The 20,583-nt window shown below is 34.3% G+C and overlaps 2 protein-coding genes across 2 annotated transcripts in view; one reads left to right on the top strand and one right to left on the bottom strand.

The window, feature by feature from the left end:
* LOC148953927 (bifunctional glutamate/proline--tRNA ligase-like) overlaps nucleotides 1-15,148 on the bottom strand; it is a 29,077-nt gene extending 13,929 nt beyond the window's left edge. Inside the window, exons 1-4 of the mRNA XM_089086023.1 lie at nucleotides 15,079-15,148; nucleotides 14,962-14,970; nucleotides 11,888-12,261; nucleotides 3,327-3,519 (exon numbers count right to left, since the gene is read on the bottom strand). Coding sequence (XP_088942149.1) covers nucleotides 3,327-3,519; nucleotides 11,888-12,261; nucleotides 14,962-14,970; nucleotides 15,079-15,103 — 601 coding nt within the window. The 5' untranslated portion in view covers nucleotides 15,104-15,148. The remainder of the gene's footprint in view (nucleotides 1-3,326; nucleotides 3,520-11,887; nucleotides 12,262-14,961; nucleotides 14,971-15,078) is intronic.
* A 189-nt stretch (nucleotides 15,149-15,337) lies between these two features.
* Nucleotides 15,338-20,583, top strand: part of LOC148953928 (calcium-dependent secretion activator-like) — a 97,486-nt gene continuing 92,240 nt past the window's right edge. Inside the window, exon 1 of the mRNA XM_089086024.1 lies at nucleotides 15,338-15,387. Coding sequence (XP_088942150.1) covers nucleotides 15,338-15,387 — 50 coding nt within the window. The remainder of the gene's footprint in view (nucleotides 15,388-20,583) is intronic.

Below are 20,583 nucleotides of genomic sequence, written 5' to 3' on the forward strand. Positions count from 1 at the left end.
AATTATTATCAATTTTTTTTTAGAGTTTTGGTTATTTTTCGCCCGAGTCGCTCCTTACTTATATTTCGTTACCACGAACTGTTTGATATTCTGCACCAAATAGTTTGCACGTGTTTTGGAATAGAGGAAGAACAATATAAAAGTCCTTCTTTTTTCATTCTTTTCGTTTGTCTTTATTTCGCACTGACTGCTCAATTTGACATCTGGGGAGTTTTCCAGTGGAATTCTCGGCAGGAGGGGGTGTGGAATGTTCCGAGGTAGAATCTTCCAAGGGGAATTTTCCAGGGGGAGGGGGAATATCCCGGACCCCGTGTTTTTTTTTTTAATAGAAATTTGACAAACTGAACTGCAAAAGAGAAAATAACACATTTTTTATTATTGAATTTCAATTTAAAACCAATTAAATTCCTGGAATATCTCTAAACAAGCCTCCTTGCCAGTTACTTTGGAGTATTTTCATACCCTAAACCCTCGTTCCCTCATACCTTCGACCAGGGAAAATCGTATGAGAACTATAGTGATTAAGTTATCTACGAAATATCAATTCACTGGTGGTAAAAATAACGGTTTTATGAATCTCTTAAAAGAGCTTTCTAGTTTGTGGTAAAAAAACTAAGCTTCTAGTTTCCGTACACCCCCTTTTCCTTAACCTTACCAATATAGTCTTGTTTCACCAATTTATAAAATCAGCCCTTGATACAAAACGGACGAATAAAAAGCAAATACATAAATCAAATACAAAAAAAAACTAGCGGAAAAAAGGTAAAAAACAACTACTAAAATTAAAGCTAAAAAAAAACAAGCGAAATAAATACCAAAAACAAGGTAAAAAAATGTTGACAGTTTCTACAAAAAAAAAAAAAAAAAAAAAAGCAAATCAGTTCTTGGTTCATTAAAGTATTTTGGTTCGTTTTGTTACATTCTTCAAGGCGCAAGAGTTCTGAAAAACCCTCTCCACTGAACATGTTGTTTTGCATATTATTTCTAGTGATCGTATTGGGAAACTTCGTATGGTTGTTCATATGAAGCTCCGAAAGTCAGCCAGAATTCATTCCAGGAAGCTCTTGAATTTCAAAGTACTGCCAGATTAATGTTCAAGCATTATTGTGGTCACGTTTTGGGGTAAACCCCCAAAATTTTTTTTCCTTGCTGACCAATAAAAGTGAGCACTTGATCTATAGTTTTTTTGAAATAAGAGATGGATACTAATGACAGTCTTCCTATTAATAACAGTAACAGTCAATATTAGTAAACAGTACCTGGGAACAAATTGATGCTGTTGTTATTTCAGTTTTCCGCTTCTGCAGTTCAAGTGTGAGGCTAAAATCAACGAAAATCAGATACTGTTCACATGTCCTTTTTTTGATCGATGTTTTTTTTTTTATTTTTTTTTTATGAAGAAGTGTGAGCACAATGGATCACGGGCATAACAGGTTCCAGATTCTTTTTTTTTATTCTCTTTCTAATACAATACACCATACAAGGGAATGTTGGATTAAATAAAAATTGAAGGACTATATACTAACAATGAGCGCTAGAAAGAGAAATACCACTAGTCCATATGGATTATGACACTCAGTCTCTTATCCAGGCACGTCAATTGGAGACGACCCCAGGACCGTACACAAGGGGTTACCCAGTTTGAGCCCCCTACCACCGAAATTTTGTCCAACTTGTACAAAACGAACAAAAATGCATGTAAAAAAAATTTATTGCCTTTTACAAGGTTTTTTTTAGCTTCCTCCCCCCCCAGCAAAATACTGGATACTGCCCCGACTGTACCCCTAGACTTCGAATAATACATTTCAAACCCCAAAAGTTTCGCAAATTGATAGCCCTGCTCTTAATAACCCTGCACTTCAATAAAAATATGAAGCCAAATATCATTCGCATAGCGTCAAAAGAAAATAATAGATCCAATTACCAAAAATGAAGAAAACTATAATGGACACAAGTAATGAAGTCTGGTTTTCTGAAGTTATATATATATATATATATATATATATATATATATATATATATATATATATATGAATATATATATATATATATATATATATATATATATATATATATATATATATATATATATATATATATATATATATATATATATATATATATATATATATATATATATATATAATATATATATATATATATATATATATATATATATATATATATATATATATATATATATATATATATATATATATATAACTTCAGAAAACCAGGAATTAAATCTCTTTTGAAAAAAACAAATAATAATTTTGGTAGTAGTGGGCGTCAAATTTAAAAAACGCAACATGGATGAAAAATCAGTATATACAAAAAAAAAAAAAAAAAAAAAAAAAAAAAAAAAATTTGAAACCATACGGCTACTGAACAGCTTTAAAAGATAAATCTTTCCTTTGAAGGTGTAATTCTCTTTAGAATTCAACAAATTGTTAATATTTGAGTTTTCACGGAAGAAAATGTGTTATCAAATTTAACTAAGTGATTTCGCTCATTTATTGTCCCAGTCAACGTAGCAACACTGACGAAAATGTGGTATTACCGCAACAACTTCATAATTTGAAACAACTAAAAAAAATCTTAGAAAATCGCGGTTTTCAGGCATGAATAGACCTAAGACGCGTTCAGGGGACAAAATAATACGCTTTTATTTTGATGCCCTTGGTACTTCAAGTAAGAACTTAAGGAAGGAGAAGGAGGAGCAGGGGAGTTCCATTAGAAAAATTTAAGCACTGATGTGACTACGGTTTTCAATGCAACCCCACCCTCTCCCATAACTATAATCAAATGGCTTACCCACCCTCAGGATCCGTCCACAGTAGAAATATTGTACACATGATACAAAATAAAAGATAAAAATATGAATAAATAAATTAAATAATAAGCGTAGATTGTCACATAAATTCAAGTGTGAAATAAATTAACAAAAGTTAGTTGACGAATTTTAGCTCACAATAGTAAAGACACCATGCGAAACGCTCTCAAATTCCATTGATAGATTGGAAAACTTACTTGTGTTTTATTTTAGACTCTATGTTTTGCTCCCTTTCTACAAATCAAAATACGAAAGTGATTTTTTATGCGACTCCCCTCCCTCTCATATATATAATTCTCTCACTCATTCCCGCAACGTCAGTCTGTAACAAACATACGGTGCACTTGATACAAATAAATATCATAAATACTAACAAATACACACAAAAATGAGCGAAGATTAATGATAGTAATGACAAAATAGTAACGACAATGCAATAGTAGACACCATGCAAAGCACTATCAAAATTCCACTGAAACATTGGAAAACTTACGGGTGTTTCTTCTTTTGGATTCAATCTTTTTCTCCCTTTCTTGCTTCATCAGCTCTGGTTCTGTATCATCAGCAAAAGCCTTGCCCTCTTTAATTATTTTTTCACAAAGGGAGAGGCACAAATCAAAGTAATCTGAAGTGTGAGAGAACTTGTCCCATTTGACTTCGAGCATTTCCAGATCTTCAAGTATGACCTGGAAATTATTTCATATATACTAACCTGGATATTAGCCCACAACGAGAAATCTTATGACGACCCGAGTCTCATCTGTTACACTACGATGAATGTACTCAACCCAGATACACAAGTACATACACATAGCCAATTCAGTCTTCCATTAGATCTTGACCTGTCAAGACGTCTTGTTTTGAAATAAATGACGCTTGTGATTTTTAAGTGAAGAAGTAAGATCAGCCTTGTGAACTTTTCTTTAGCAAGTACCAGTGCTAATCCTGGCTTAGGCGACCAGGTTTTAGTTGAAGATATAGCTTCCAATTCAAGGTCTGTCTTGTTTTTATTCCTTAGCCTAGAATGTCCCATCCTTGTAATGAATACTACGGAAAATGTGGAACTGGGTCTTTTCAGTGTTCTAAGTGCAATGCTTGGTTGCACCCTGCTTGTGCTGGCATAACAAAAAGTAATCGCCTTAAAAACCCTAATTGGTTATGCGTTCAATGCCGAGCGTCGATGGTTGAAAATGACGTGATTAATACCATCGATAATCAACCAGAAGTGGTTCAAACAATCGAGGCTGTAAAATCCCCCGTTACTTCAGATGAAGAAAATCCATCGAGCTCTACTGAAAAACAACTTGAAGTAATCGTTCAAAGTGGTATTACAAATTACCCTGCTATGCCTTGTGCTTCGAGTAATGTCAACAATAGTTCTGATGGATCGATGGATTCTACAAAAATAACCACAGCCCATCAATCCCAAATTACCCCCCAAATCTATGGTTCCAGTAAAGGTGAATCGGCAAGTATTGCAGAAACGGCTAGTGTCTTCGAGCCCCATACCTGTGAAGATTGCATAAAAAAAGACGCGGAAATCGTCAATCTCAGGAAACGGATTACTAATCTTGAATTTCATTATGATAGTTTATCCGATCTTTACGAACGTCAGAAAAGTGATCTTTTCAAGGACAATGGGATCAAAATGTTAAAAGTCGGTTTTCAGCTAGCAATTGTTGATGCTATACATGCATTAAAATCCCCTACATCGCCCGGTGTTTCTCCTTCAGCTTATAATTCTAATCCAAATATACATTATCCAAATTCTTCAAGTTGCGTAAAAACTGTAAAACCCTTTGAACCTAAAAACGTCTCTATATATAATCAAGCAAGTGCTAGTGAACTTCCTTCGTCAGAATTTTTTCAAGAGATTAAAAAGGTTACGCAAACTATTTCTTCTGCCCTTTTTTTAACTGAAGATTATTTATTCTTAAAATCCAGTAGTAATGACAGACCTTTAAAGATTGACAATGATGTCCAACTTACAAGCGGAAATTATCACCCAATGAAATTATATATTCACAAAAATCAGTTCTATGATCTTAAGTGTAATCAACCTAATGTGTGCTTTAGATTTTTTTAGACAGTAGATGTATGTCTAGTAATTGTAAATATCTACACATTTGTAAGTTTCATGTTTTTAGCCGTTGTATAAATAATATGTGCAAATACCCCCATGTTGATATCTGCAAACAATTTTCAAGTGGAAGATGCTTTGGCTGTGCAATACATCATATCAAATTGCCCAAGAGTCGTAGTAGGTTCCACAAAACTGGGCCACAAAACCAACGTTTTTTAGGGCGACGTCGAAAGTATTTACGACCCCCCCCCCCTCCCCTAGTTCGTGTTCCATTTGACTTTCAGTCTTATCCCCCTGCATACCCGATACAGCGCAGTATACCTCAGGACCCCAGCGCTAGAAACACTCCTCCGCCCCAGGAACTGACGCCTGCCCAGTCAGTCCAACCCCACCAATCCCTGAACTCCATTCGGACCATCACCCCCCCCCCCGGGACTCATTGCGCTCCCCAAAATACTCTTTCGTTCGCTTCCAGTCTTCTCCATGCGTCCAAGAAGTTACCGACCGGTTCTGGACTCCACCCGTTATTTGCCGAAACAAACCCAACCCCTCCCCTCTCAGACATCCCCCCCACCTTACTTCCCTCCCTCAGCATCATCTTGCCCCCCCCACCCTCCATATAAATATCACACCCAATTTGACTTATTCCCAGATCACCAGGAAACCTTTCTCCCTTCCCTCGCACTTTATCCCCCCTGGCTACCCTATCAGTATGACTCTGGTTTAAGAGTAAGCAGGCAGAATGATCCACAGTTAGCACCTCCATGCAAAATTTCTAAAACTTCAAATAGTAAGACGAATTCCACCGTAGTTCCATCCCAAATTAATAATATTCCCATAATTTATTCGCTGTCCTCCTTTTCTCTCAAGCCCGGTCCAGTCCCGCCTTTTAATAATGCCTCAAAACCACACCCTTACCCACAGCACCCTTCTCATATACTTCAACCCCAAATAACTCCATCCCGAATTGAAAAAAATCCCAATACCCAAATCGGTTTCAATGTCCAACTTTCCTACTTACCAATGCTGAGAGCCTGAATTTTGACAAAATTACCGAACTCGAGGGTATCTCTGAAATTCATAAAATTAATATTATTGCTGTGACAGAGGTTCAGTCCCAGAACCCAGATTTCCTAAAAATTAGCAATTATACTCAGTTTATAAAACTTCGCCCTCCCAATCACCCTCTCGGGAAAAAAGGGGGTGGTATATTATTTTTTGTCCGAGATAACCTCCAACCTAAACTCATCCCCACCCCCAACTTATCAGATTATGATGAAATTCTATGGCTGAGCCTTCGACCGAAAGTACTTCCCCGCCCTTTCAATTTAATTGTAACCGCCGTCTTTTATCATTCCCCTAACTAAAGTATGGACCAGAAACGCAAATTTATCCAAGAATTTCTTATAAGTGCTGACTTTGTGTTATCAAAGTATCCGAACGCTGGTATTTGCTTACTTGGCGATGCGAATGACCTGATGATGGACTCTATCTGCACCTCTCTTAATATTAAACAACTGGTTAAAATATCAACAACAAAAGGTAACACCTCTCTGGATGTTATTTGTTCAAACATGAGTAAGTATTACAACTCCCCGCAAGCACTGCCACCACTAGGAGGCAGTTACCACTATTGTCTTCTTTTTTCTCCCTCCTCAGCCATTGAACATTCCTTTACTACCTACCTTGGGGTTTGCCGCCCCTCAGTGACGCAGGACTTTTTTCTTTTGGATCATGGCTGACCAGTGAAAGTTGGTCAGATCTTTATAATTCTAATAACCTTGATGACAAAATTTTGATTTTTCACAAAAAAACTAATTGATTCCTATTCATCATGTTTCCCAGAAAAAAAAATCAGAAAGTGCTCCAGTGATAAACCTTACATAAATAATCACATAAAAATTTTAATCCGCACGAAAATAAGCTTATTTAAGAGGGGTAATTTAGCTGAAGCAAATAAGTTAAGAAAGGAATTAAAAAGTCAAATTAGAAAAGCTGCCCGAGCCTATTATAAAAATAAAATTAAATACTTGTGCCATGATAAACCAAAGAACTGGTACTCTGAAATTAAAAAACTTACTGCCAAGAGTCAAGAACAACAGAATCTGAATATAAATGAACCTCCAAAGACCACAGCTAATAACTTCAATAAGTTTTTGGCTTCTATTGTCCAGAGTCTCCCACCACTATCTTACGAATTTCCAGATATTCCTGTTCCTTTTTCACTCCCACATATTTCTCCACTTGATGTTGTAAAAAAAATTGAAAAACTAAAACGATCAAGCATTTTCCCTTTAGATATTCCTGTTCCTCTGATTAAAGCTTTCAGTGATTACCTCTCAAAACCCCTTTCCACCCTGTTTAATGAAATTACCGAATCTGAATAGTTCCCTCAATATTGAAAACAATGTTTTATTACCCCAATCAAAAAGAAAAATTGGAAGCCTGGCTTCGATGGCATTTATCCTATTACCCTCACCTCGATTTTTTCAAAATTGTTGGAAAGTTTTCTTGCAGACTGGCTTAAGATTAAAGTCCTCCCCTTCATTGATCTTAGACAGTTTGGTAATCTCAACTTCACGTCAACCTGTCATTATCTGATCCATCTTTTTGATTCTATGAGTAAATTCCTTGAAAAACCGTACACTTGGCTTAATCTAATTTATATTGATCTTCCAAAAGCTTTCGATTTGATTATCAACAATTTTCTCATAGATAAACTTATAAATGAATTTAACATTGAAACTTTCCTTGTTAAACTCTTTGCATCTTTTCTTTCTAATAAATCTCAAGCAGTTAAATATCTAAATTGTCTCTCAGATCATCTCCCATATTTAATGGCATTCCTCAGGGGACTATTCTAGGCCCTCTTCTTTTTTCACTTATGATTAATAGCCTTTCAACCCTTTATGACAATAGATGGAAATTTGTCGATGACTTGACAGTTTTAGAGATATGTCATAAAAACATGTTTAGCAACCCAATGGGCATACTCCAAGATATTGCCTGTAAGGCCTCTTCCCTTGACATGACAGTTAACCCTTCTAAATCCGCAATAGTTTCAGGAAGTTTCCTTAAATCCCCTCCCCTTTTTCTTGCTCCTATTCCTCCTGAAACCTCTGTCACATCTCTTAAACTCCTTGGTATTACAATTTCTTCTAATCTGAAATGGGAGGCCCATATAAATAATATCCTACGACAAGCAAACTCCTCGCTTTCCCTCCTTAAACTTTTAAATAAATTCAGTTGCCCCCAATCATATTTACTACAAGTATACATTTCTTTTGTGCGTCCCATATTAGAGTACGCTTGTCCTGTGTGGCACCCTGGCCTCTCTAATGAAGCAACACGAAAAATTGAAAATGTCCAAAAGAGAGCTATAAGAATTATTTTTAAAGAGGGCAAGATACCGTCTTTGTATTTGTTAAATATTTAAAACCTAGAAACCCTCGAAACACGAAAAATTAATTTGTGCCTCCGTTTTGGTAAGTTGGCACTTTTGAACCCCTGTACTGAGAACCTTTTCACTGAATACCATGTACCTGATAGAAATCGTCCTCCACGAACTGTGTCCCAGCCTATCCCCGCCTTATCTCCCAGTCTTTGTACTACCTTGCGGTATAAAAAATCTTTTATCCCTTTTTTTACTTATTTAATAAATAGTGGTTAATATGTACATAATTTTTGTTTTTTCTCTTATATAATAAAATAAACAGCTCAGTTTCCTCTATACTCTTTTTTTTTGTTACCTGTCACATTTTTAAGTTGTTTTTTAAACATTAGTTAATGTTTATATTATTTATTTTTTTCAGTTTTTTTAGTTTTTACCTTATTAACTAGTTGTTATTTTGAAGTTTTTAATACAAGTGACAAAGGAACCATAAAGCATTCAGATATTTGATTATTTATTTATTTAAATTTTTTTTTTAATTAGCTGCCAATCTTTAAGTTGTTGTGCTTTTGTTATGATTTTCTTGCTTGTTTGTTTTTTATGGACTTCGAAATTCGAATTCGGCCCTTCAGGGCTTGTGATAGCAATTTCTAGAAATATATATCTTATCTAAATATCTTATCTAACTATAAACAACTTTTGTCTAATCATGGTTGCAGCTAGTCCCTGTCCATTAGTAACCAAAAGTTTAAAAGACAATTTGGAAAAAAGAATGTGGAAGTGGGAAAATTTGTTATTTATAGCTAATTGAGAAACGGTAAATAATATTTGGGTTTAACTTAATAGTAAAAGCTTACTATAAGAACAAAATTTGGTGAATTTTCGAAAAATATTTTCAAAGCCCTTAAAATGCCAACGAACTAAAATGAAGTGTGCCCCAATGGGATAAGTATGTTCAAAAATCTAGAATCTGAAAAATCGAAAATTATAAAATGTGACAAATTATATTTTAGCCTGTATACAACTGATGTGTCACGTTTTTATTATCGGTGGAGCGAGTTACTGGAGCATCGTAGTAAGCTGCTTAAGAGCTTATTTTAAAAGGAATACTTACATCGACGTGCTTTTACACATTCCTCTTGGCAACGCCGACGTAACTCAAAAATCAAAGAAAACCATGGTTCACCAAAGCCAAGTGTTGCTGAAATTTTGTTGGATTTTGGTACAAAATACAAATCACGTGATATGCACTTAACTGCTTTTCAATCTGAGCAGTGTGTTTTTATTTTTCTAGCATCAACAACACAGAACAGCAAAAAACATCACACGGCTAATCGAAGCTTACAAATGAGAGCTACCACATATAAGCGGGGGATACCTGCCTCCTCCGAAAACTTTTAAACGACTTGAGCGTCTTTTAGTTTTACTGGAAATAATATGAATATTGGCATCGTATTTTTTATTGTCAATAACATTCGAACAAAAAAGAAAATCACGGTAATTATGAAAATCACAGAACAGAGGAAATACTGTAGACTGATCATTTAAAATAAAGAAAACACCGAAAAAAATATACATGTAAACAATGTGCATAATTCACGACCATTTACCCAGGGGTTGGAGAGACGTCATGCCATGATAAGAGCCATATATTTTGGACCTTTTAACTATTTTGAGCAACATGACTATCTAAAATCCGATCCAATATAATGAGGATTAGGAAAGGGGCAGTTAGCAAAAAAGGGCACAAAAAGGGGCTTTTTGCCTTCCAATCGTTTCGACCCTCAGAAATTGCTCTAAAGCTTATATGAAGAATTTCGGAAGAGGTTTTTTTCGAACATAAATTAAGAGTTTTATTTCCTCCTTTAAAAGCCAAAAGTAATCTGAAGGCGACTAGATAGGGGAGGGTTGCCTCCTTCCTTAAATATGGATATGTTTCAACTATTTTATGAAAATAGTTGAATTTCTTATGTACAATTTCTCAAAAACACTTAGAAAAAAATATATATATTGAAAAACTTGAAATTATGTATAAATCATCAATGGATGTTGATATGACTCTGAGTGAATTGGGTTCAATTATTTATAATTGAGCTCAAAAGTCTGAAAGGTTAAACAAGAAAATAAATGTAAATTTCTTTGACAATGAATGAAGAGTTATAAACAATTATTTAGAAGATTTACTAGAGGCAGTTAAAAATAACTCTTCATCTGAGGAAAATCCTCAATTATTGTTAAGATTTAAAGAAAAAAGCAGGAATATAAAAGAATGATTAATAGAAAAAAGCTTAGAGAAGCTTAGAGAAGAACATAAGGAGCTGGAGCAAGCTTTTAATCTAGGAAATACAAAAGACGTCTGGTCAAAAATGAAATCAAATGATAACAAAAGAAAGGCCCTATCAGATATCCCAGCGGCCGATACTTGGCCAGGCTATTTAGAGAATTTAGAAGGGGAATGTATAGAATGAAGGTAGGAAAATTGGAGCTAATTTGCGTTGTTTCCTATGAGAGAAAAGGATTATGAGTTCGGTAAGGGATGTCTCGTCAGAACAAGTTCGGAAAGTTGTCAGGAATATGAAAGGAAGGTCGAGATGAGGAACAGATGGATTACCCGCAATTTTGATAAATTGCGATATTGTGATGTCGCAATTTTGATATTGCCCGTGTTGGTTTAAATATTTAATAGAATTATTAGTAATGGAATATGGCTTGTATATCCTATTTTAGACCAATACCAACTCTACCCAATTTAAGAATTGTGCATGTCACATCTTTATCAATGGAGAATCTATCGACTTTACTATTTTAATTTACAAATCATCAATAGATAAGTTACTAAAATCAATCGTTTCATTGCAATCCCTAGCTAAAGTTTTATTTTTTAATCCAATATTCAACAAATGCCTTACTGATTTCCAGTCATAACAGCAGCGTCAAGAAAAAGAAATAACTCGAGGACCGTTTGTGGTCTAAAGATCTCCTACATCTAATATTGTGGTCTACATCAATTATAGGATTCTCAATAGATAAACAGAACACATCTTTGCAGTTATGAATTTTTTTCGAATACTCACAGAAGATCTACCAGTCTATAATTGTTGTCTGTTTTTGATTTTAGAGCAGCTGCTGACTTGATGTAGCAGTTCTGCTACATCACTACGCACCGCTACGCTACGAGCACTATGCACTGCTACGAGCACTATGTAAAATGCCAATTAGAAATTCAGTACTTTTTACTCAGCAAAAAGAATAATACAAAGGCGAAGAAGTTCTACCAGTCACCTTTGCTGCTGTTTTTGCTTTTAGAGCAGCTGCCGACTTGCTGCAGCAGTTCAAACTGATACAAGCACAATTTAAAATATGAATTAGTCAGTGCTTTTTACTGAGCAAAACTGAAAGAACAAAGGCAAAGGTGTTCGATCAGTCAGCCTTTACTGCTTTTAGGACTACAGTTGACTCAATAGTTTCTTGCATGATTTTAATAAAACATTTCAATATATTAAAAGATGTCGGCTTAGTATTGCAAGATCCTGACGATTTAGAAAAATCAAAAGAAATAAAAAAAATTATAAAGACTTACTTTTTGGAAGTCAGCTTTTTCTTTTTCAGGATTAGTGTCATCAAATCTCATGATCAGTTTCCCATTGAACTTCTCCTTATAATGTTGATTAAGCAGGGCAGCCTTTGCATGGCCAATGTGGAGATAGCCACTGGCTTCAGGAGGGAATCTGACAACTAGTTTACCCATTTCAGCACCAGGAAGCTCCAAAAATTTTCCCAGATCTTTATTCTGCTTCGGAACTGGAGCAGTACTAGAAACTGTCGGCTTTATTTCTGCTGGCAGATTCTCAATAACATTACGAACATCTTTATTGTTACATATTGACATGTACCACTTTTGAAGAGAAGATGACAGTGTCTTATCAGCGATCATATTATGCCAGTTTGGATTTACTAAAATGAAAAGGCATCTTATCTATAATACTTAAGATACACATCTGCAATATTATATATCTGCATCTATAATGCTCAACTACAATGCATCATTTAGACTTTTAAAGCTGATTATAATAAGACTATTAAAGCCATTTAGAGACACTGAAGACCTTAATTATTCGATTTCTTTTCACCAACATTTGCTAGGTACAAGGTCTAATATTTATAATTCACCAGAATCATTTGAGACTCATCTACAAAGCATCATTTAGACCTTTAAAGCCAATTACACTAAGACTATTAGAGCCATTTAGAGACACTGAAGACCTTAATTATTCGATTTCTTTTCACCAACATTAGCTAAGTACAAGGTCTAATATTTATTATTCAACAGAAACATTTGAGACTCGTCTACAAAGCATCATTTAGACCTTTATAACCAATTATACTAAGACTATTAAAGTCATTTAGAGACACTGAAGACATTATATACATTTCACAAACATTAGCTGGGTACAAGGTATAATATTTATAATTCACCAAAAACATTTAAGACTCATATATAAAGCATAATTTATACCTCTAAATCCTCTTATATTAAGACTATTAGAGTCATATAGAGACACTGAAGACCTTAAGTATTCGATTTCTTTTCCCCGACATTCGCTAAGTACAAGGTCTAATATTTATAATTCACCAGAATCATTTTATTTCATCAACTAATTGAAAATATAGCAAGTCGATACTTTTTTATCTCTTGGCATACTTACTGAAAAGTAAGATCATCATATGTAAAGCCAAAACTATGTGTGAGGCTCGAAGATCGATCCTAATCATTCATTTTTTTTTTTACCAAAAATTCGCTAACTATAAGGTCTAACGTTTAGAATTCATCATAATCATACGCGTGAGCGGTCTTCAAGCATTATTGCAAACGCAATCATGCGCGTGAGGTGATCAATCATTATTGCAAACGCCGTATCGCTGTCATTTATAAGCGTCGTATCTTACGTTTTCACAACTTCCGTGATAAAAACCAAGAACCATGAAGAAGCTGTTCTCAAATGAAGAGATAGTAAGGATCTATACCTATAAATAGGATAGATCAGGAGGATCAGTGTCATTGAACATATCCCGCCCTGGTAATCCTCTGTTTGAGAACAGCTTAGAAAATGTCTTTCGGCAATTATCTCAGAAGTTTAGAGTCAGATACGAGCAATGAGAATAAAACTATCAGCAGAGAAAGCTGTTGATAAAAAGGTACGGTTTACGCCCTACTATTTTATATACATTTTCAAGAGAGCGGAGGAGGAGGTGATCCTTCGTACAAATTGGAGAGACGAGGAGTTCTCGTATATGTGCTCAAAATTTCTAGTCTAACAAAATTACTATCTTCAAAAGTTCCTTGCTAAGAACAAATTAACTCGATTCATTTCTTTACTCATTTTGTCACTATTTAGTACTAGTATATAGTTAATTATTCAGAGTGTTTTTTTTTCCTGGAGAGGAGGGGGGCTGAGAATTTGCTGTAAGGGGTGTGGGACTACAATACGAAAATTGCACACTTAGGGAACTATTTGTCTGTCTGGGGAGAAGTTCCTTTTATTGTGCAAGCATGATTACGGATCTTGCTAATTTTGACATATTTATTTGATTATATATATATATATATATATATATATATATATATATATATAAATTCGAGGAATTTCCCGAGTATCAAATATGGATATAAGCAAACATGATAATGATGGGTGGCTCTGGAAGGCCTCTTCTGCTTTCAAAGCATGAAAAATATTTTTGGCGACAAAAAAGAATCTTCCAAAGTGACACATTTCAGGACATACACAAAGCCACCAAACCTAATGTGCTGTGACATTTCATTTCATGATGCAATTGCTCTTGGATAGGCCTATGTATATTAGAGGTAATTCTAGACTAAATAAAAATCATTTGAAGTTCGGGAAAATACATCTCATATTACTATCAACACTTTATTGCCGAGCTAGGCTACCTAAGTCCCAAAAAGCTGTGTATACTCCTTCTCCATCCCCTCAGCTCAAGCCATAACTCTTTACTCTCTTTTATGACTCCCCAATTTCCTTTCCGTCCGTTGGTATAACCTTTTCCCGGAACATTTGGGAAGGACCTATTGTTTGTATTGCTGCAGATAGATGGCAAAAAAGCACAATCTTTTAAACAGTCTTACATTCTTAATCAATAATATAGGGCTCAGCCCTTTTAAACCTTTGTTCGTAATAATCTAGGATGTGGGACCAAATTTTTTATACAGCTAATTTTTTTACGTAATTAGTTGAACGAATACCTAAAACCATATTTAGAAAATTCATCCATAATTATCATTAGACTAATTGTTTAAGAATTGAACCACAAAAATCTTCCCTGGATACCATATTTAACTTGGCTTGATGGTTTAGTCATTTGTCCCCTAATTGCATAAATGATGATATTTAAGAAACAAAATGTAAAAAAAGAAAACTCACAAAACACACCTGCCCAACAGAAAAAATCTGCCATAGATAAATTCTAGGGCTACATACAAAGAAATACAATTAGAATCTAGGGTTATATAAAAAAAAAGAAAAATAAAAAAATAAAGATTCCAAACTGAATAAATCTGCCATAGAAAAATTCTATGGATACATACAAAGAAAAAAAATTAAATTATAGGGTTATATATGAAAAAAGAAAACTCACAAAATACAGCTGCCCAACAGACTACATCTGTCATAGATAAATTCTAGGGCTACATACAAAGAAACACAATTAGAATCTAGAATTATATATAAGAAAAAAAAAACTCACAAAACACACCTGCCCAACAGACAAAATCTGCCATGGTCAAATTCTTTCCAACCAAAAACTTCTGACTTGATAGAATGTCTTCTAGCTATAAAATAAGAACCCAGTTACTATTTTGAATCAGAGGATGTCTTAGGACGGGGTTAAAATAACCCCGTCCACACACATTTCAGCTATTGTTTTTCCTTATTCCCAGTAGGAGGGGGGCTTCTATGGATTAATCTACGAATATAATCATATTACTACTGCTACTACTAAAACTCATAGTAACATGAAGTCGCCTAAGTACAACAATGATAGGCTTATTAAAAACAGTAATAGGTACTTAACAAGGGCATATCTAGGTTTTTGCTAGAGGGGGGGGGGCAAACTCAGTATACCCCCCTCCTGGATAGGGCCTTGGTGCCTAAAAACACCGTATTTTCTTTGTTGGATCCTAGCATGAAACATAAATTTTAGTAGTAATCTGTATTATGACTTTGAAAGGGTTAGGATCCTATTGAAAAATATCATTATCTTTGATTAGTGTATTGGTTACTAAATACCCTAAACTGTTTTCTATTATAAAGTCTAACACTTGTTTGGCAACCTTGACAAAGACCAGGCCTTTGGCAATCTTGACTAATTCTTTTCTAAGCAATTATTATTATTCATCATTCCAAAGCAGGTTTTGGCAGATAATTTTTCCAAGCTGATTCGTACTTTTGGCAGATAATATCTTACACTCATGCCAGATTGAAACATAAATAACTTATTACATTACCTTAAAAAGATTTGCCCAATAGCAACTAACTGTTGAATTGTTTACGTTTAGAAAGAAACCAAACAGCACTAGAAAACCTTTGCTTTTGAAAACAAAGCTTCAAGACAAGTTCACCAAGAACTCTACTTCATAATTATTCTTTTTTTTTTCAAAACTTCAATTCACATCTAAATAAAAGAAAGTAGCAAAATACGTAACTAAAAATAAGTAGACAAAAGTAAAGAAATGAAACTGAGTACAGTAAAGAACAGGTAAAACAACTAAGTAAAGAAATAAAGAGCAGTGGGTGAGGGAGGGGGGGATTTATTCTAACAAAAGCATCACAAATAAGTACCAACAAGAATACTTAAACCAGAACCGTTAACAACTTTAGCCACTAAAATAAAAAAAAACCCACACTGGTTCTATACTGCTTGCTTATACAATATGAAAGAATTGGAAGATACTACCAGATGAAGGTTTTCAAAGAAAATTTATAAGCTTCTAAAACGTTTTTTATCAGTAAAAATTGCAATTGTGTTGCTTATGAAAGGGAACCATAAGAATACTGTCTTACTTCGCTCATTATAAACAAGATAATCACGCTGTTACTCATAGTGTAATTAATCATAATTACTTATAGTTTATTTCTGAAAAATATTGCTTGATTTCATCAACTAAGTTGAGGCGAAATTGCCAAATTAAGTTAGATTACAGTGACAAATCATTAGGATTGCATTACATTTTGATTAATAAATAATCATCCCTTTGCAGGCAGAGACCAAGCAATGGTTTTCAGCCTTACTCCCCCCCCCCCCATCACTAACAATTTAATTAGATCATAGTATTGACGAAAAAGATTTGAAAAAAAAAAAACAGTTTGGCGCCCTCCTCAGAGGCAGTTTGAATCAGTTTGGCACCCGGGGGCGGTCTTTGCCCTTGCCCCCTCCCCCAGCTATACCACGGACTGCGGGATCATTCCCCAATTTCACAATGATGTAAATTTCATACAGTCATATGAGTTTGGAAACCTGTAAGAGTGGAAGCTATTTCTAGCGCCTACCCTAAACTGTTTTTTAGCCGTTTTTAGCCTACCCTAAACCACTTTTTGCCCGTTTTTTGCCTACCCTACACTAATGTTTAGCTTTGTTTAGCCTACCCTAGACTGCTTTTTAACCTAGCCTAGACTTATGTTGAGACGTATTTAGCCTACTCTAATCTGCTTTTCAGACGTTTTTAGCCTACCCTAAACTACTTTTTAGCCAACCCTAAACTGATTTTTAGCCGTTTTTAGCCTACCCTAAACTGCTGTATGACTGTATTTTCAGGTAGTTTAAAATTTAGGAAAGTGTAAAAAAAAAAACTGAATTCTGTCACCAGCAAGTCTTCTTACTTCGAAGTTGACTGGCCTAAATGACCTTGCTAAGAATGTGGCACACTAATCAGTACCTTCTATGTAGAGATTGGACTTCTGACTTTTTTTTTTACTCCTAAATTCGTAGCAACAGGTATGATTAAATATCTTATTTGCCACTAGTCTTTCATCAAGGTTTTTAGATGATTATGAAATCTTCTTTTGAAAGAGTCAACAGGGAAACTTTTAAGAATACCTTCCTCAGAAAGATCATTCCAGATTGAAGTGCAACATCAGGTGAAGCAGTTCTTCAAGTACTCTGTTCTTGGCTTGCTAGCCCCAAGATGATTGGACCAAGCTGTGCCTTCGTTTCCTGTATTGTTGGCTGGAAAATTTGGGGCACAACACAAGAAAGCTCTAGAGAAGGATTGTTGTGAATATTGAAAAAAATACTGATTAATTATTACATTGTTAATCACAAAAAAAATAATTCTGCTTTAATCTTATCACACTACATATTTATCATATTAAATTTTGTTTGGGCTTTCTGCTTTTTTAATGAAGCTACGATACACTATACTCCGAGTGGTGCTAACAGTTACTTATTTCTATATTTTCATTTTAAATTGCCAGTGATCCAATTATTATGACTTTCCACTTCTTTTTAGGCTAAGCCAAATTTACATGTATGCTTATAATATATAGACATCTATGCTTAAACATAACAGCTTTTGACCTACTAAAATTCTCTTCCTCTTTTATAAGCAGCCCTGATTGGTTCAAGTGATGATAGCTGGAGATTGATGTTTAGCTAAGTACATATGCAGATGGGGCTTTAAAGTCACAATAATCAGGTTGAAGAATTCAGAATGACTTGCTTACATTACACCTCTCCAGGGAGTCTAACAACTCAATTTGAAAAACAAGTTGCAACAATCATACAAAAAATGTTGAATAATGGCTTTTCTTTTAATTTGTGGAACAGCCCTTTTCCAAAACCATCTCCCCCATCAAAAAAAGTAATCAAAAGTAATGTTTTTAGCCTAATCTTGAGCTTCAAATACCATCTCTGTTCATCCAAAACTTGTCAATCATTCTTTTCTCATGTGCACAATTAGAAATTTTACAATACAAGATTAAAAAAAGAAAAGATAAGAATAAAATTGAGATTTAGACTCACTTGTTTGATGAACTTTGGAAGATGATGGGGCATATTCAAAAGGTTACTGGACAATGTCAACCAATGGTTCACTTCAGTTCTTTCTATCAATGTTGATCCATACACCTGAGGAGCATATTGTCTTGCTAGAAATCGACATATAACTCCACTTCGAGTAACAGACCATTTACTATCAATTTAGTTTTATTGGTCCATTTCAGCAAATATTTTCCTCCAAATGCCACTTCAACAACTAGGATTGCACCTTTTAAAGGAGAATAAAATGTGTATTTTTTTTTACTGAAATACTGATAAAGAGTTTAGGTATATTTACACACAATTGTATAATTAGGACGTAAAGTCATGATGCAAGGGTGTAAAGTTAGAGAGTATTTTTTTTCTGAAATATTGACAAAGAGTATAGGTACATTTACACACAAGGGTATAATTAGGGTAATAAGGGTGTTCAGTTATTACCCTACATTACCTGCAGTCACAAAATACACCTACAGCATTCACAATGAACCCCATAAAACTTTTAGCAGAATATACCCATGAGCATTTAATGTTTTGGTGCTTGCTAATTATCCAGAACACAATAGAATTTTGTTATGTAAGATCTGAGAAAAACCACTTTAATTGTCTGTATTTGGAGATCATTAGCTAAGCCTGAGTGATAAAATTACGTTGTAGGTATATTTTAATTAAAAATTTAGTATATAAAGTTGGTATTTTTGTTAGGTTATTGTCAGGTATTTAATGTGTTCTAAGCAGCCTGCTTTTCATACTTGTCCTTTGTGCTTTCCAAAAATTTTTTACTAAAGTATTATGTTTTCATCATATTTTGGTATACTTTGTTAGGATTAACCTAACTTCACTTCTTGGGTGTGTTCTGTATAATTAAAAAGTAACAATGTTTCTACTACTACTACTAACTTGTTACAACACCAAGCTATTGGAGGTCAACACAGCTGCACACTCATCCTCCCTCCTAATCTGTTCAAAGCTTCATGCATTACTCCCTCGCATAAAGTTCTAATCCCTTTTAAATCCTTTTTAATACCTCTTTCCACCACATTAGAGGACCTCTTATGAGTCTTTCCATTTGGTCAAAGATGGGTGGCTGAAAAGCACAATTTTTGGTAATCTATCATCCATTGAGTTAAATTGAGTTAATTTGTATTGAATGGTATGAAAAGAGTAGAAAGAGTGAATGAGTTTTGGTTTATGATAAAAGATTGTGTGACGCTGCTCAAGTCACAATAGTGGCTTAATAAAACGTCATACGTTCTTACCATTTCTACGTTTGTTGATAATGTTATTCAAAAAATGGATTGTAAGTGCCAGTTAAGTATGATGTATTATTAGTTGAAAATAAAAGTCAAGTCAAGTCAAGTCAAAAAAAAGTCATAAAACATGGCTAAGCCCCCTTAACCTTTCTTTCATTATAGCATAAGTATGTTGAGGTTGGTTATTGTCCAAGTTGCAGTGGTAGCTAGCAGCCTAGTAAGAGACAATCACATCCCATACTAAGAAATAAAATAACCCAGAACTCCTAAAAATAGTGTAAGAACAGAACACAAAGTACACTATTAGAACCGCCTTGTTCGAAACTCCTACATAGAAAACTTATAGTCTCTTGACTTGAACAACAAAGAAAATATGTAGGCTTGAAAAACAAGAAAAGTGGCTTGAGCTACAACATTCTGCATCAACAGCATCTTTTTTTCTGTTGTTTTCCCTCCTCAACTAGCTGGGCACTGGAAAATCATAGAGCTGTTTAATGGCTCATTTTAAAATAAACTGATTTTTATATACAAGCTTGATGAATGAAGCCATAATCATAGGTTGTAACCATACATGCGGTAATAAGTGAATGCAATGTTTATACACGTTTATCTTCTGACTAAGCATGGGCACTGTTTCTATTATGTTTTCAAAGTACCTGTTTCTGTTCTGTTCATACAAAAAAATTATGAATAGAACCAGATGATTTGTCCTTGATTTTCCTGTTCTGTTTTTATATAGCCATTTTGTTCTGTCTGTTTTACTTCTGTTCCCGATTTTATTTTAATGCTACAAGAATGAAATATTAGGGAATTTCAGACTTATAAAATAGTATCTTAAACAATAATTTGAAATTGAAAAGAAACGTGGTTATCTTCTTTCATTAACTTTCATAAATACAGTAGGGCCAATTTGTAAAAATCCTGGGGGGAGTGCATTTTTCTTATATTTACACCTTTGAAATAGTGGTAGATC

The sequence above is a fragment of the Artemia sp. Qi Xiang Cuo genome, chromosome 3 (genome assembly GCF_049724085.1).
Source record: "Artemia sp. Qi Xiang Cuo chromosome 3, ASM4972408v1, whole genome shotgun sequence".
NCBI lineage: Eukaryota > Metazoa > Arthropoda > Branchiopoda > Anostraca > Artemiidae > Artemia > Artemia sp. Qi Xiang Cuo.